Below are 14,399 nucleotides of genomic sequence, written 5' to 3' on the forward strand. Positions count from 1 at the left end.
TATCTAAGGTGAGGGAATGCCACTAGGAACCAAAGTCCCATCTACCCCCTCACAGTAAGGCAAAGTGAGGCACAGCTATTTAGTACAACAGGAACATGAAGCCAAGCTATTCCTATCTCTCACATCCTGAAATTGCCCTGGTCAGGAAGAAGGGTTGCTGAGAGAACCTGGGAACCAGCACCTTTCCCTTTCCCCAAATGGGGGTGTTTACCTGCCATCTCTCCCCGCCTCCATAATTCTTTTCCCAGCTCTATCAGTCAACTGGGGAAAAACCAGGCATGGTGAGCACCACCTTCAAGGAGCGGCCGGAGGCTGAGAAGGAAGTGTGGCCACTGGTCGTCTGCTTCAGAAAAGGAAAGTAGAGTTGACCAGGGAGCAAGTTAGAAGGAAAAGAAATACCAGGGAATGCACCAGGCAAACAGAGGCCCAAAGAATCGGCAAGCGGAGGCCAAGCTCCCGTGAGATTAGCCACTAAACTGCCCACCCTCCCTCTGCACCTGCTGTATCTCCCAGCCAAAACATCTACTTGGCAGCTTCTTCTCATGGGCCTGTAATTGATACTGGTGGGAGGAGGAAGCTAAAACTGCCTTTGGGTTAATACGCTAGGGCAGGCATATCCCCAATCACCCAGGTCAATGATGTAGGTGCTCTGATGACTCCGGAATCTGGAAACATCTCGGCAAGAGCCCCATGGCAGTGATGGCCTCAGAGGCCCTGGGTTAGAATTGACCCTTGAATGCTTGTTGCCCCTGTGATCTGGGCAGTGGGATCAGAAGCCCTGTAAGGCTCCATGTAGGAGCTGTTGAGCGTCAGCCCCCAGGGGCATCTCACCCAGTCCCTCGGGGACACTTCACCATCGCAGGCAGCTACACAAGTGGGACACCCTCATGTCCCTACAAGGCTCTGCACACGGCTGCAAAGGACCCATGTTGCTCCGGGGCAAGAGCCCACAGATCCATTTCAGGACATTGGTGGACTTGGGGGGGGGGAGGGAGAGAATCTTGACCATCACTATGTCTACCTGAAATTGAGCATTTGCTTAAAACCAGCATTCTGAGAAGGGCCCAGAATGCCCATGGGGGGATCCCGGACAGCGCTTCACCCTTCTCCAAGGATCACAGAGTCCCTAGAGGGAAGACAATTGTGCCCCGACTTCGTTTTGCCCTGGGTTTCTCAGCTCCTAGGTGCCTTTTGGCTGCTTTTGCTTCCCTCCATCTATTGGGAAAGAAAATGAGGAAGGGGAGGAAGAGTCTGGTCTAAGTGGCCCCTCCCACTGCCCACGGGGAGAGGAGGGATGGCTGAAGCGAGCCCCCCCCCGCCCCCCCAAGCCGCTCCCTTCCACACACACGTGTGCACACACAGAAGACACAAGCACACAGGCAGGACACGACTGCAGCACAGGTGGTGCTCTTTATTGAGGCTCGCACGGTGGCGGCAGCACACACTAAGGCACTTTTCTTATATAAAAAATGGGCGGGACTTGAATTTCTCCGTGCCAGCCACTGGGAGGGACCTGACTTCAGAGCTCTTGGGCATAATGCAGCTTGCTAGGTTTTGGGGTGGGGGGGGGCTTTCCTTTGCTCGTAGGTAGGTGAGTCTGAGTAATGCAGCACAGACGATACAGTTAAGAATACAGGCAAGTCCAGCAACCAGTGTATGGTGGAGAAAACGCAGACCGCTCCCCAGAACCACAGCCCAGGGTGGAGGCAGTGATAAAGAGCTTTCTTTTATTCTTGAGAGAGACACGGACTGTGCGGGCTAAGGACTTTGGGGGTGCAGAACGAGCTCCCCCTTCCCTGGAGGGGGATGAGAGGGGAGGGGCAGGCTTGGTGGGAAGAGTCCTTGAACCATTAAAGAGATTTGGTCCCCAAGAGTTACCAGGAAAAGCCCCAGGGAAGCTGTGGGCCACCTCCGCCTGTCCCCTTCCCCCTGAGCCTGTGGGGCCCTGCGCCCCTAAGCTGGGGTCATGTAAGGGAGCATAATCATTGCACTTGAACAAGGAAGGGGCTGTCACCTTTGGCAGCTGCCTGGGGGCCTCCCATCTTCTCCCTTTTGTACCCCCCCCTCCTGCCTGTGGGTCTGGGGCTCATAGAGCCGCAGGGCTGTGAGGTCACCCAGTGGTGATTGCCAACAGCACAGGATGGGGGTGGGAGCCAGGGACTTTCCTGGGGCTCTCACTATCAAAACTCAATTTGAAGAAAAATAGATGAATAGAAACCATCTTCCTCTTCCCTCTCCATCCCCAGCCCATGCGGCTGGCCTCTGGGGTTTCAAGGGGGAGAGGCGTGTCCCAGGCAGAGGCCCAAAGCCTGGGCCTCTTTGGTATGTGATTCAGAGGAGGAAGGAGGCTGAGGGCCTGCACCAAGGCACACAATGGGGAAGGGCAGGACAGGGGGCACAGTCACAGCAGGCTCAAGGGAAGGGGGGGGAGGGGAGGCTCGGCTTCCAGCTTGGGTGGCCTGGGGGCCCAGGACACTTCTATTCAGTAGCCTTGGCATCGCCAGCCTCCGCCTTGCCGTCCACTTCATCGTCCGAGCACTCTCCGGACCTTTCCGGGCCACCCGGCGAGGCACGACAAAAGGCAGGTCCCCACGGCCTAGAAAAGGGGGAGAGGGGGGCGCGAGGCATCAGCAGGACGGTCTGGGAGCCCAAGCTGGGTCCCTCCCCCCCAGCCTGCATGAGTGGAGCCCTGGCCCTTTCTCCCTTCTGCCAAGCCTGGGGCAGGGGCCTCACCTGAGCTTGTTCTTGAGGGAGCTGACTTCCCGATTCATGGCTTCGGCTGTCTCCGTGGCGTCCTCCAGGCTCCCGTTGCAGCTTCCTTCGGGATGCGTTGGCGCGCTGCGCCTCTTCTTCTGCCTCTTCCAGCTGCCGTTTCAGCTGCTTCAGCCGCACAGTCACTGGTCTGCCTGTGGAGCAGAGGGCCGTCATGGGGGGGGGGGGGGGGGGGGGGAGATGGGACGGTGAGGCAGGGGGAGGGGTGGCAGGGGCACCCACCTGGTCTTTGTACTGCTCGGCATTGCGCCGCTCATCATCCACCTGCAGAATCACGTCTTTGAGCTTCTTCTCAGCTCGCCGCACCTGCTTGCAGGCCGCCTGGCGCTCCTGGCCCCCCAGAGAAGTGCTGGTCAGTGGGAAGTGAGGCTGAGGGCCCACAGCCCCCGCCCTGCCCTGGGAACCCCCCCCCCCAAGAACAGCGTCCAGGAGGCAGGAGGGCGTACTTGGTCTCGTTGTCCAGCTGCTCCTCCAGCTGGGCGATCTTGGCCTCCAAGGCCGTGATGGATGCCTTGTACTTGGACTTGACCGTGCCCTCCATCTCCTGCAGCTTCACCTTGAGCTCCTTGTTCTGCCGCTCCAGCTGCTGTCGCGCATTCTCGTTCTTCTGTGCATGGCTGCGCTCCATGTTCAGGTCAGTGTTGATCTGGTCGATCTGAGGGCAGGTGAGGGAAGGTGGGTGGGCACGTGTGGTCTCGAGCCCTAGCCCCTGAAGGAGGGGGGCACCACTGGGACACACACCTGGAGGTTGGCCTTCTTGAGCCGGTCGTTGACCAGCTCCGTGTTGCTCTGCTCCTCCTCCAGTTCCTCCTCCAGCTGGGCAATGCGGGCCTCCAGGCGCCGCTTCTCCTCCAGGGCCAGGGCCCCTTTGCCGCTGCTGTTGGCGATCTCATCCGCCAGCTCGTCCCTCTCCTGCTGTGCCTGCCTCTTGGCACGCTCGGCAGCCGCCAGCTCCTCCTGCAGCTGAATCATCTCGGCCTCCATACTCTTGAACTTCTTCTCATTCTCCTTGGACTGGGCCAGGATCTCCTCTCGGGAAGCCCGCGTGTCGTCCAGCTCGCGCATGTAGTCCTTCATCTGGGCCTGCAGGACAAGGAGTGAGAGGGAGGATGGGACAGGTGCGGGAGGGACCGTGTGCTCCGCTCGCCTGGCTCCAGGCAGGGGCAAGGCTGGCGGGGGCTGGGGTGCCTCACCTGCAGCTTGCGCAGCTGCTTGATGGCCTCGTCGCGGTTCTTGTTGGCCGTGTCAATGTGGGCCTCCAGGTCCTTCAGATCCATCTCCAGCTTCTTCCTGGCAGCCACGGCCATAGAACGCTGCTTCCGCTCGTCCTCCAGCTCGGCCTCCATCTCCCGGACCTGGGGCGCGACACACGAAAGAAGCTGAGCCTCCCCAACCTGCCAGCCAGCTCTCGGGGACCACCCCACACAGACCGACCCCCACCTGCCAGCATCTGGCCGGGCCTGTCACAGGGGGCGGAGGGCCTCACCTGTCGGACCAGCTGCTTCTTTTTCTCCTCGCTCTGCTCGTCGCGGCCCTGGAGATCCCGTTCAAACTGGGCCTTGAGTGCCTGCAGGTTCACCTCGAGCCGCAGCTTGGCATCCTCGGTGGCCTGCAGCTCATCTTCTAGCTCTTCCAGCTGGGTCTTCATCTCCTCCACCTGCTGCTCCAGGGCCCGCTTGGACTTCTCCAGCTCATGGACCTGGGGCGACGAGGCGCGGATCAGGGCTGCGGCCTGCTGTCCCTTCTCCACCCTCAGGAAGGTAACCAAACTAGGCGGGGACACCCCTTCCTCTTGGCTGCCTGGGTCTGTGTCCCAGGGTTCAGCCACAGGCTTCTGCTTGAGCCCTATGCTTAGGATGGAGGGAGGGTGTGCAGCCGTCAGGCCTCTGGGTCTTCCCCAGAGGAAGCACACCTGGGTGACTCAGGGGATATTCCTGGGGCAGAACCTTCCTTTTACATCGCCAAGAGCCAAGGGCAGGGCTGACTGTCTGGCCCTGGTTGGGTCATGGCCTGAGCCACAAGCCTCTGTCCTGTTTTCTCCAGGCCAGAAGGGCCCCTTCCAGGCTCAGCCCTCTGACAACCAGCTAAGCCCCCAAGGGCATGGGGCGGGCAGGAAAGCAGAGAGATCTGCGCCAGCACTCACGGGCCAGCACTCCCGCGCCCAGCACTCCCGCGCCCAGCACTCACGCTCTTGCCGACATCGTCCTTGGAGCTCATTAGATCCTCCATCTCGGCACGGAACTGCTTGTTGAGGCGTTCCAGCTCGGCCTTCTGCTCGACTGCTTCCTCCAGGGCCCGGGCCAGAGACAAGGCCTTGGTCTCCTTCTCCCTGGCCTCGGCCTCAGCCCGGTCGCGCTCCTCGGCGTACTTGGCCGAGATGGTCTTCTCCTCTGCCAGGAGCTGAAAGAGGAGATGCCGTGGGCACCGTGCAGGCCGCAGAGGGGGGCTTGTCATCAGACCGCCCTCCCCCCAACAAGCCACAGGGGTGGAGGGCAGGGGCCACCTCACCCACCTGGTCAAACTTCTTCTGCTTCTTCTCCAGGTTAGAGACGATCTGCCTCTGGTGATCCAGGTCCACCAGGAGGTCGTCCAGCTCCTGCTGCAGCCGCGTCTTCGTCTTCTCCAGCTTGTCGTAAGCTGCGGCTTTCTCCTCGTAACGCTGGCTCACCCCCTCCAGGTCCTTCTGTAGCCTCCTCTTAGCTTCCTCCACCGCCTCCAGGCAGCCCACGCCATCGTCCATCTTCTTCTTCATGTCCACCACCTGGGGGCGGGCACAGCCGCACGACCAGTGAGCTGGGCGGGGAGGAGGTGCCGGGCCAGGGCTGCACGCCCAGCACTGCCTCGCTGTTCAGTTGAAGGGGAGCCACGAGGGGTCACGGCTGGAAGGGGCCAGAGGCGCCACCTTTGGCTGAGGGCCGAGGGCACTGGGGCAGGTACTTCCCTACCGGCTTCACACCTCAGTGGGCAGAGGGCCTCCGAGCCAGGCCAAGAGAGAGCCCTGCTTGGGGATGGCGGCTCTCAGGCCCACCTTGGGAGGGGGAGAGGGAGGGGATCGAGGTGCCCCTGACCCTTGCCTCAGCAACCCCCATACCTGGGCATGGAGGGCGGTGATCTGCTTCTCCAGAGTCCTCTTGGCTTCTTCCTCCTCCTCCAGCTGTTCCTTCAGGGTGCCCTTCTCATCCTCTGTCTGCTTCAGTTTGGTGCTCAGGCTCAGCTTCTGACGAGTCTCCTCCTGCAGCAGCTCCTAGAGATGAGGAGGGACAGGCCACAGTGGCCCCCATGCTACTCACGCTGTGGCATCAGGGGAAGCTCACTGGCAGGGAGAGGCAGGCCAGCACCTGCTCTCCGGTCACGTGGTCACCACAAGGCTCATGGCCCTGGCCCCCCAGGGTCCATCCCATGGCTCGGAGCCGAGGCCAGTTCTCCACACACTAGGCCATGATGGCTCCCCGGGCAGCCAGTGAGGATGACCTCTGGTGGGGAAAAGGATAGCCCCTGCCCTGGTCCCGAGGTGAGATGCACGCAGGCTGAATTGAGCCCACCCCACACTCACCTGCGTGTCTTGAAGCTGAGACTCCAAAGCAGAGAAGTCTTTGGCCAGCTTGCTGGACTTGCTGTCCGACTGATTAAGGAGGCCCGTGATGTTGTCCAGCTCAACCTGCCACACGGGAGAAGGGTCCAGAGTGAGTGTCCGGCCAAGCCGCCCTTCCCAAGGAGGTGCTCTGCTCCCCCAAGACCCACAGGTGGTCAAAGCAAGGCCCAGCACGGACCATCCCATGTTCCCTTTAACACCCTATGTGTTTAATCTGCTGCGCTTCGTTGCACATCTGTTAGATAAGCCTTGCTTTTCTTCTTTCCCCAAGGGTTAGTTGGGAGGGAGAGAAGAGGAACTGCCTGGTGCTCTGGCCCCCTGGGGGGGACAACTCCCTGTGCTCCCCTACCCCTGGTGACTGGGGCTTGAGGCTGGTCAAATGCCAACTGCAGCACAACCAGCATTTACTGCACATCTGCTCTGTCCCAGGCAACATCCTTGCCCTGCAGGAGCTGAGCACCCCCAAGTACAGGCTAATTGCTACCTACCCCCTTAGGGGACAACTTGGGTTATTAAGAAAGCCCTCTCAAAGGCAAGGAGGGAGAGCGTGCCCAGCCTGGGGTCAAGCCTGGCCCAGCGTGTCATGTCATAGAGCTGGGAGCAGAGAGGATGGAGACCATGTGACCTTTCTGTGCCAGGCACGGGCACCTCTCTCTTCCCTTAGAGGTAATAAAGCATTACTGACCCTTCCTCAAGCAGGGAGGGGGATGGTCAGAACCAGGCACTGGGAAAACGCTAGGCAACTACATGGGGACAGAGGGAAATGGGGGAAGATGAAGCAAGGAGACCAATGAGGAGGGGATGAGGGCCTGAAATACTGTGGTGCCCACAGGAGGAGGACACTTATTGGGAAGGCACAATCACACACGGGGGGTGGAGTTCCATGATGACTCAAGACACGTCCAGTGGACAGACACCAAGGTGGGGGTCCAGAAGCAGGTTCAGGACAAGTCTACCTGAGAGTCACTGGCAGAGAGAAGTTAAGGAGAGAGGGAAGGGTCCGGGACAGTCAGGCACAGGGAGGGGGGCGGCTGCAAGCGAATGCCGAGGAACCATGTCCCCAAGACTCAAGGAATGTGACCGATCGCTCAGCAGGGCCAAAGGAAAGGGATGAGGACAAAAACTGGGGGGGTGGGGGGGGACACGACACACGCAGCAATGCCGCAGGCCCAGAGAGATGCAGGGAGGGGGCGCAGTGGCCAAGGCATCACCCATTAGGAGGAGGCTGAACAGCGGGTGGACTGAGGGGGAGGCCAGGAGGAGGACTAGGCTGAGGCCCTGGGGGGCGAGGGGGCCTTGGCCAAAAGGGGGCCCAGTGAGGCCGCCGCCCCATGCAAACGCACCTGCAGCGTTGGTGACTTTGTCGGCCAGCTCCGTCCGCACCCGATCGCCTTCGGTGAGCTTCACCTGCAGCTCCTGGAGCTGGGTCTCCACCTTCTTGCGCTTGTGCTCCGAGTCCCCCTTGCCTTGCAGAAGGGCCTTCACCTCGTTGGAGAGCTCTGTGCGCTCATTCTCCAGCGCCTGCTTGGCTTTCTCCAGGTTAGCTTTCACCTGGGGGGAGGGAGGAAAGAGAAGGCAGGATGAAGTTGGGCCCCTTGGGGGTTGGGGCTTGGAGAGTGGGGAGCCCCGGACAGGCTGGGTCATGACCACCAAGCCAGGGCTCACAATTCTCCAGCCCATGAGAAAGGTGCAATATGAGCACAAGGGGGCCTCACAAGAGGCTGCCCGCAAAGCAGCCAGGCAGGTCACTTCAGACACGGCCCCAACCCTCCTCGGCCTGTGCTTGACGGTCCCCGACTTGGCCCCCAGGGTAGCAGGCGCCCATCACTGTTAGCTCTGCTGCTCCCGTCTGGGGCCTCCCAAGGACCCACACCTCTAAAATGGGCTGCATCAGGATGGGCTGGCACAGCGGGAGGGAGAGCTGCTCTTGCTTAGGGGGTCCCAGGCCCTGCAGCCTCCGTGTCAGTCATCCAGCCCTCCCGGGGCCCCCAGGGGTCTCACACTATGAAACTAGAGGGCCTGCACCTCGCAGTCCCCTTGCAGCCAGCCCTCAGGTGGCATGGGCTCCTGGGCTGACCCATGCTCTGACCCTCTGCCCCCCGCCCCGCACCAGCACGGGCCGGACCCCTCCTACCCGGTTGGTTGGCTCCAAGCTGCTCGGGCCATGCCTCCTCACGGCCTGGGAGTGCTTCTGCCGCATCTCCTGGATCTGGGCTTCGTGGGTCTTTGCCTCATCGTCCAGGGTCTTCTTCAGAATGTTCACTTCCTGTTCCCGCTTTGACCTGGGCAGAGAAAGGTCCGGCCCTTAGCACGGGGTGAGGCTGCCCCTGCTCCCGCCTCAGCTGTGGGCCCGTGTGTCGGTGTGCCTGGGCCCTTCTCCCCCGCCTCACTGAGGAGAATGAGGACCCTGATTTCTACTTCACAAATGCCCACCTGAGCTCCTGCTGGGCGGCAGTGGAGTCCAGGGTGTCCTCCAGCTCTGTCTTCAGCGCCTCCAGCTCCTCGCCCAGATCCCGCTTCTGCTTCTCGGCCTTATTACGCGAAGCCCGCTCGGCCTCCAGGTCCTCTTGAAGCTCGGAGATCTGGGATTCCAGCTCACGGATCTTCTTCAGGGCCAGGTTCTTTTGACCCGCTTCCTCCTCCACTCTGTAAGAGACCAGGCAGTGGCAAGTCAGACTCCCAGGAGAGGCCTGGCCACAGGGCGCAAGCCTCGGACCTCCATGAGGCAGCCCCCCCCCCTTCGGGGCTGGGCCTCATCCTTTCCTACATAAAGGCCTGGCCTTGCTGAGCTCCATGCAACTCACTCCCTGGGTCCCGGCCAGCAAGACTCCTGTGGTCCCCTCTCTGGTCCTCTCATCTCTGCCACCCCTGACCCCACCCCGTCTGTCTGCTTCCCTTCCCTCGCTCTCTCAAGTCGAGGTTCCTGGATAGCACGCCCTGGCGCGGCCCTCACTGAACGTCCTCCTATCGGTGGTTGTAGGCCAACGGCCACGGTCCCTCACCTAGCCTGGTCCGGCTGCAGCTCCTCTTCTTTCTTGGCCAGCTGCATCTTGAGGCTCTGCCAATCTGGGCCTGCAGCTCTGCGATCTTGTCGTTCAAGTCTGTGGGGAGTCTCCCTCCAGTTTCCGCCGGGTCTTCTCCAGTTCCTGCCGCTGCTTCTCCTCCCTGCGCAGGCGTTCTGAGGAGCAGGGAGAGAGGTGTGAAGGGCTCATTCTGGCTGTCTCTCTGACTGGGACCCTCTGGTAGACTCATGGCCTGTGGGGCGCAGGTGCTTGGCAGACTCTGTACCCGCCCTCTGGAATACTGGGAGGACCTCCCATGGCTCCTCTGTGTCCCAGCAGGGCCTCAGGCCACTTGGTAGTCTCCCCCCCACCGCACATGGCTCCCAGGCAGAAAAACAACCCCTGTGTGGACTGGATGGCATGAATGCCAAGGGCAAATCTCTCCCATGCAGGGAGGGCTTTAAACCCTCAGACGCTGGGAGGGTGAGCCCCCCTCCTTTTTTGGGCAGGGCAATGAGGATTAAATGACTTGCCCAGGGTCACACAACTAGTTAAATGTCAAGTGTCTGAGGCCAGATTTGAACTCAGGTCCTCCTGAATGAAGACCCTTATTTCTACTTCACAAATACCACCAGCAGAGGGAAGACGAGAAGCAGCCGTGCTCTCTAACCTCCCCACTCGTGCTCCAGGGCCATAGGATTCTCCGCAGGGAGTGAGCACCAGTGAGGCCTCGCCCGCCCCCCCCTCACCTTCCAGGTCGGTGATCATGGCCTCGTGCTTGTTCTTCAGCTTGGCCAGACTCTTGGACTTCTCCTCCTCTTCCGTGAGGTTGGTGGTAAACTCTGAGATCCTGTCCTCCAACAACTTCTTTTCCTGGAAAGGGAAAGATGGAGGCTTGAGCCCATCACAGAGCGACATCCTTGCTCCAAGCCCAGGAGCCCAGTGAGGCCAAAGACAGTGGGGAGTCCAGGCCTGGGGGCCTCCAAGGATGGGGAGGAGGCTCGCCACTGAGCACCAGCGTCCCTGGAATGTCCCTCAGTGCTCTTGGTTCTGCCCAGGAACCAGCCAAACAAGGCTATGGCCTTGAAGTTGAAGATGGCTGTCCTGGACAGCCCAGCCCGACTCCCCCTTTACCATCCTGGTGACCCTCATCTCTAGACACACCACTCCCACAGCGGCCCCGGCCCAGCAGGGCTGGGGCTCTGCTGGCTGCAGAACCACCTGCTGCTCCTGGACTAAGCAGGAGGCTCTTGGCCAAATGCCAAACTAGGCCTCAACTGTCCTCTCTGTGCAGTGGGAACACAGCTCTCATCGGTCTCTCTTGTGCGCCACCTCTGGACCATTAGATCTGTCCTGTGGTGATAACCACAGCCTCCCCTGAGGGGGCTACAGAGCTTGAGGGCTTCCCCATCCCCAAGCAGTAATTAAGCACCTGGACTCCAAGGCCCACTCACCTTGGCAAGTTTGCAGTTCTGGTCTTCTAGGATGATCTGATCTTCTTCGAGCTTCTTCAGCTTGGCTTCTGTGGTCACCTTCTCCAGCTGCAGCTTCTGCCTTGCACTTTCTTCTTCCTCCAACTGCTCCTCCAGTTCCTGAAAAGAGTCCCAAGACAAAGTGAAGGAAGCGCCTCGCCCGGCGCAGCCTTCATGCCCAGCAGCTGCCCTGGTCAGCACTCGGAGCCTTCTTCTGAAGCGCCCCAGAGCACACCGGGCTCTCCACTTCGGTTTCTTGGGAGGTTCTGCTGAGCTGACCTGGCAGGTCGCTCCCTTTAGGAATCCAGAGCGTCCCCTGCCTTCCTTTGTGGATGCTGCGGTTTCATCTCACACCAAACTTTTGGGTGTTCATGGGTTCTAATGATCTCTCTTCTCTTCCGCCTTCCTCTCGGGACTTCCTGGGTGGGAGGCTCAGCTCTGCACTATCTTACTGTCTCTTTGGGCAAAAAGCTTTCCCTCTCGGGACCTCAGTTTCCTTCTCTGTAAAACGGGGGTGGGGGGTGAGCAGACTGGATGACCTGTCAGAGTCTGGGGTTCAACAACAAACATACACTCAGAATGTGAACCACAATCCTAAGTGTAGCTAGGTCCTTCTCATTCATTCCTTCACCCAAATGGAAGTTCCTTGAGGGCAGGGACAGTTAGCACTTGGTCAGCAGCACACAGCAGGCATTTAAATCCGTTCAGAAAGCCCTCCGGGAGTAGGGTGGGGGTGTGCAAGCTGGGTGGTGTAGTGGATAAAGCACAGGCCCTGGATTCAGGAAGACCTGAGTTCAAATCTGGCCTCAGACACTTGACACTAGCTGCGTGATCCTGGGCAAGTCACTGAACCCTCATTGCCCCTGCAAACAAAACAAAAAGGCCTGCCCTCCCAGGGTCTAGCCTGAGCCCGCCCTCCCAGATGGGCAGCCTCACCTGGATGTTCTGCTGCATCTTCTTCTTCTCCGTCTGCAGGTGTTGGCAGCGCTCCTCTTCCTCCTCCACACGGGCCTCCAAGTCATGGCAGATCTCCTCCAGCTCCTGCTTTTTGGCCGTCAGGCGGGCCCGCAGCTCCTCAGCCTCGGCACACAGCTCTGTCTCCGCCTGGAGCTGCTCCTGGAGCTGCAGCTTCTCAGCCATCAGCTGCCAAAGACAACACACCCCAGGATCAGCTCCCAGTCAGTTGTCCTACGCCCTCCCGGGGGAAAGGGAGCTCTCCAACACTGCCCCCCCCCACATGCTGGGGGCTTCCCAAAGCCTGAAGCACAGACCGGGTGGGTCACAGGCATCAAGAAGGGGAAGCTGACCAAGAAAGCCCAGAACGGAGCTTCAACAAACAAGGACGCCACGGAGGCAGAGCCAAGGAGAGCTCCCCATCAGGTGGGATTAGAAGGGAAATCTTTACTGCAAGTTTCGCTCATAAGGTCTCCTACCCAAGACATAAAAGGAGTCATTAGCCAGCCGGTAACTGGAAGAAGAGCTGCAAAGCACATTACAGTGACTCTGCCAGCGTGTCAGTGTGAACAAGAGACACATCTCAATGGAGGAAGGAGGCCGGGTTGGTGAAGCTGTGAACCAGCCCGGCCATTCTCAGGAAGAAGCTGCCAAAGACACACACGGGGTGGGCCCTTGACCAAGATACCACTACTAGGCCTACACCTCAAAGAGGATCCAGGGGCACAAAAATGCATGTGGGAGTTGTAAGTAATATGGCAAAGAAATGCAAATGAAGAGGCTCGGTGATAAAAAAGCTGTTGTACAAACTGATGCAAAGTGGTGGTTAACTGTAGGCTCCTTGGGGGACCCATCTCGCAGCGGCCTGCCTCCCATTGTCTTGAATCAAGGCCAGTGCTGTGAGGCCCTGTTCCAGGGACCCGTGGGCACCCACCTGGGACTGCAGGGTCTCCATCTCAGTCAATCGGTTCTCTGCAGCCAACTGCTTCTCTTTCACCTTCACGAGCTCCTCCTCCTTGGCCATCATCTCTTCTTCTTGTCTGCTGACCTGCAGCAGGGGCTTGACCTACAGACACAAATTGGGAGACTGAATGAGAACGAATGCACAGGGCACGGGGCACCTCTGCCAGGGCCAGGCGGTGGTGGGCCTTCAAGCTCCTGACACCTGGAATCACGTAATCCTGCCCAAATGAGCAGCACGGCCCCTGCAGGTCACCATGCGGCCAGACAGGGCTGAGACCTGAGCACTCCGTAGGGCCACAAAGTCTCAAATACTAGAGGGGCATGTACTGACTGCCGCCCCTTATCCCAGAGGGCTCAGGACGATGGCAAGGACAGTCCGAGGCCCCACAAGCACCAGCGAGGATCCCCCCACACCGTGCCCACCTTGGTGAAGAGACGCCACCACTGCCAGTTCCGCAGCTTCAGGTAGGCCGCGCAGTTCCGCTGAAGCACCTTCATGGCCGTGAGCTGCTGCTGCCGCTTGGCAAAGGCCCTGGGCAAAGGAGCACAGAGTAAGGCCTGTTGCCCCCGAGGGTGGGAGCCAGGAAGGGCGCAGACAGGCCACCCTGCTGTGATTCCGCGGTACAGAATCACTCCTATGCAGGGACAACGTATCGGACTTCTCACCCCAGCCCACCGAGAGCCCCACTGGCGGCAGCCCCCTAGGGCGCTTGGAAGTCGTCCTGAGCCTTTATTTCCAAAGCTGCCCCTCTCCCACTGTCTGTGCTGTGCTTATTCTGAAGATGAATGTGGCCCCAGCAGCAGCAGGTCACGGGGGCAGCCACACAGTCCAGTCTTGGTGTCACACCAGCCAGATCCCAGCCCAGCCCCCCCCCTCCCCCCCCCAGGATCTCAGCATCTCAGTCCCAACCGCTCATGGCTGCAGCCCAGGGGGCGGGGGCAGGGCAGGGCTGCTGGGGGGAGGGGGAGCAGCACAGGGGCAGAATTACTTTCTGGCCAGGTAGCCCCTGCAGCACGCCTGGAAGCCTATGATAACGTCTGTGATCTTCAGGTCTCGCTCTTCCTCCAGGTGGGCGAGCACCCCGGCTCGGAAGAAGACCTTGCTCTGCCCGATGCGGTACAGATTGCTGTCCAGTTCCAGGGCTTTGATCTGAAGGAGAGGAGAGCGAACATGCTTCATTCCCCAGCACAGCCGGGCTTTTAGGGCTCTAAAGCCCCCAGGCTTCATGGGGCATGCTGAAGCAGGCACACCCAGCCCCTGGCCCCCAGCCTCCTCTGCCTCTCTCAAGCTAAGAGCAGGTCAAGGAGTGGAGCATGAGGAAGAGGGGGAAATGTGTGGCTAGCATGGGCAGGGGAAAGAACACACCACCAAGGGCTCCTCAAAACGCTGGGCTGGGGGCAAGCTAGGTGGTGCAGTGGTTAGAGCACTGGCCCTGGAGTCAGGAGGACCTGAGTTCAAATCTGGCCTCAGACACTTAACACTTACCAGCTGTGTGAACCTAGGCACATCACTTAACCCCAACTGCCTCACCAAAAAACCAAAAAAAAAACCCCAAACAACAACAGCAACACAAAAAACCACTGGGCTGGCAGAGAGCCCCCTGAAGCCCTACCATCCCTAACACCTAAGGCCCCAGTCCTGCT

The 14,399-nt window shown here is 59.9% G+C and overlaps 1 protein-coding gene across 1 annotated transcript in view; it reads right to left on the reverse strand.

Moving 5' to 3' along the window:
* Positions 1–1,385: 1,385 nt before the first annotated feature.
* The window catches only part of MYH9 (myosin heavy chain 9), an 81,111-nt gene continuing 68,097 nt past the window's right edge, over positions 1,386–14,399 (reverse strand). Inside the window, 25 exon segments of the mRNA XM_043968580.1 lie at positions 1,386–2,546; positions 2,549–2,596; positions 2,729–2,801; positions 2,803–2,906; positions 2,991–3,104; positions 3,220–3,427; positions 3,514–3,855; positions 3,966–4,127; positions 4,259–4,471; positions 4,960–5,172; positions 5,285–5,533; positions 5,864–6,016; positions 6,326–6,437; positions 7,716–7,915; positions 8,499–8,646; positions 8,798–9,010; positions 9,367–9,422; positions 9,425–9,469; positions 9,472–9,542; positions 10,116–10,239; positions 10,821–10,958; positions 11,775–11,981; positions 12,727–12,858; positions 13,179–13,287; positions 13,745–13,905. Of these exon segments, the coding sequence (XP_043824515.1) occupies positions 2,479–2,546; positions 2,549–2,596; positions 2,729–2,801; positions 2,803–2,906; positions 2,991–3,104; positions 3,220–3,427; positions 3,514–3,855; positions 3,966–4,127; positions 4,259–4,471; positions 4,960–5,172; positions 5,285–5,533; positions 5,864–6,016; positions 6,326–6,437; positions 7,716–7,915; positions 8,499–8,646; positions 8,798–9,010; positions 9,367–9,422; positions 9,425–9,469; positions 9,472–9,542; positions 10,116–10,239; positions 10,821–10,958; positions 11,775–11,981; positions 12,727–12,858; positions 13,179–13,287; positions 13,745–13,905 (3,663 nt within the window). The 3' untranslated portion in view covers positions 1,386–2,478.

The sequence above is a fragment of the Dromiciops gliroides genome, chromosome 5 (assembly GCF_019393635.1).
Source record: "Dromiciops gliroides isolate mDroGli1 chromosome 5, mDroGli1.pri, whole genome shotgun sequence".
Taxonomy (NCBI): domain Eukaryota; kingdom Metazoa; phylum Chordata; class Mammalia; order Microbiotheria; family Microbiotheriidae; genus Dromiciops; species Dromiciops gliroides.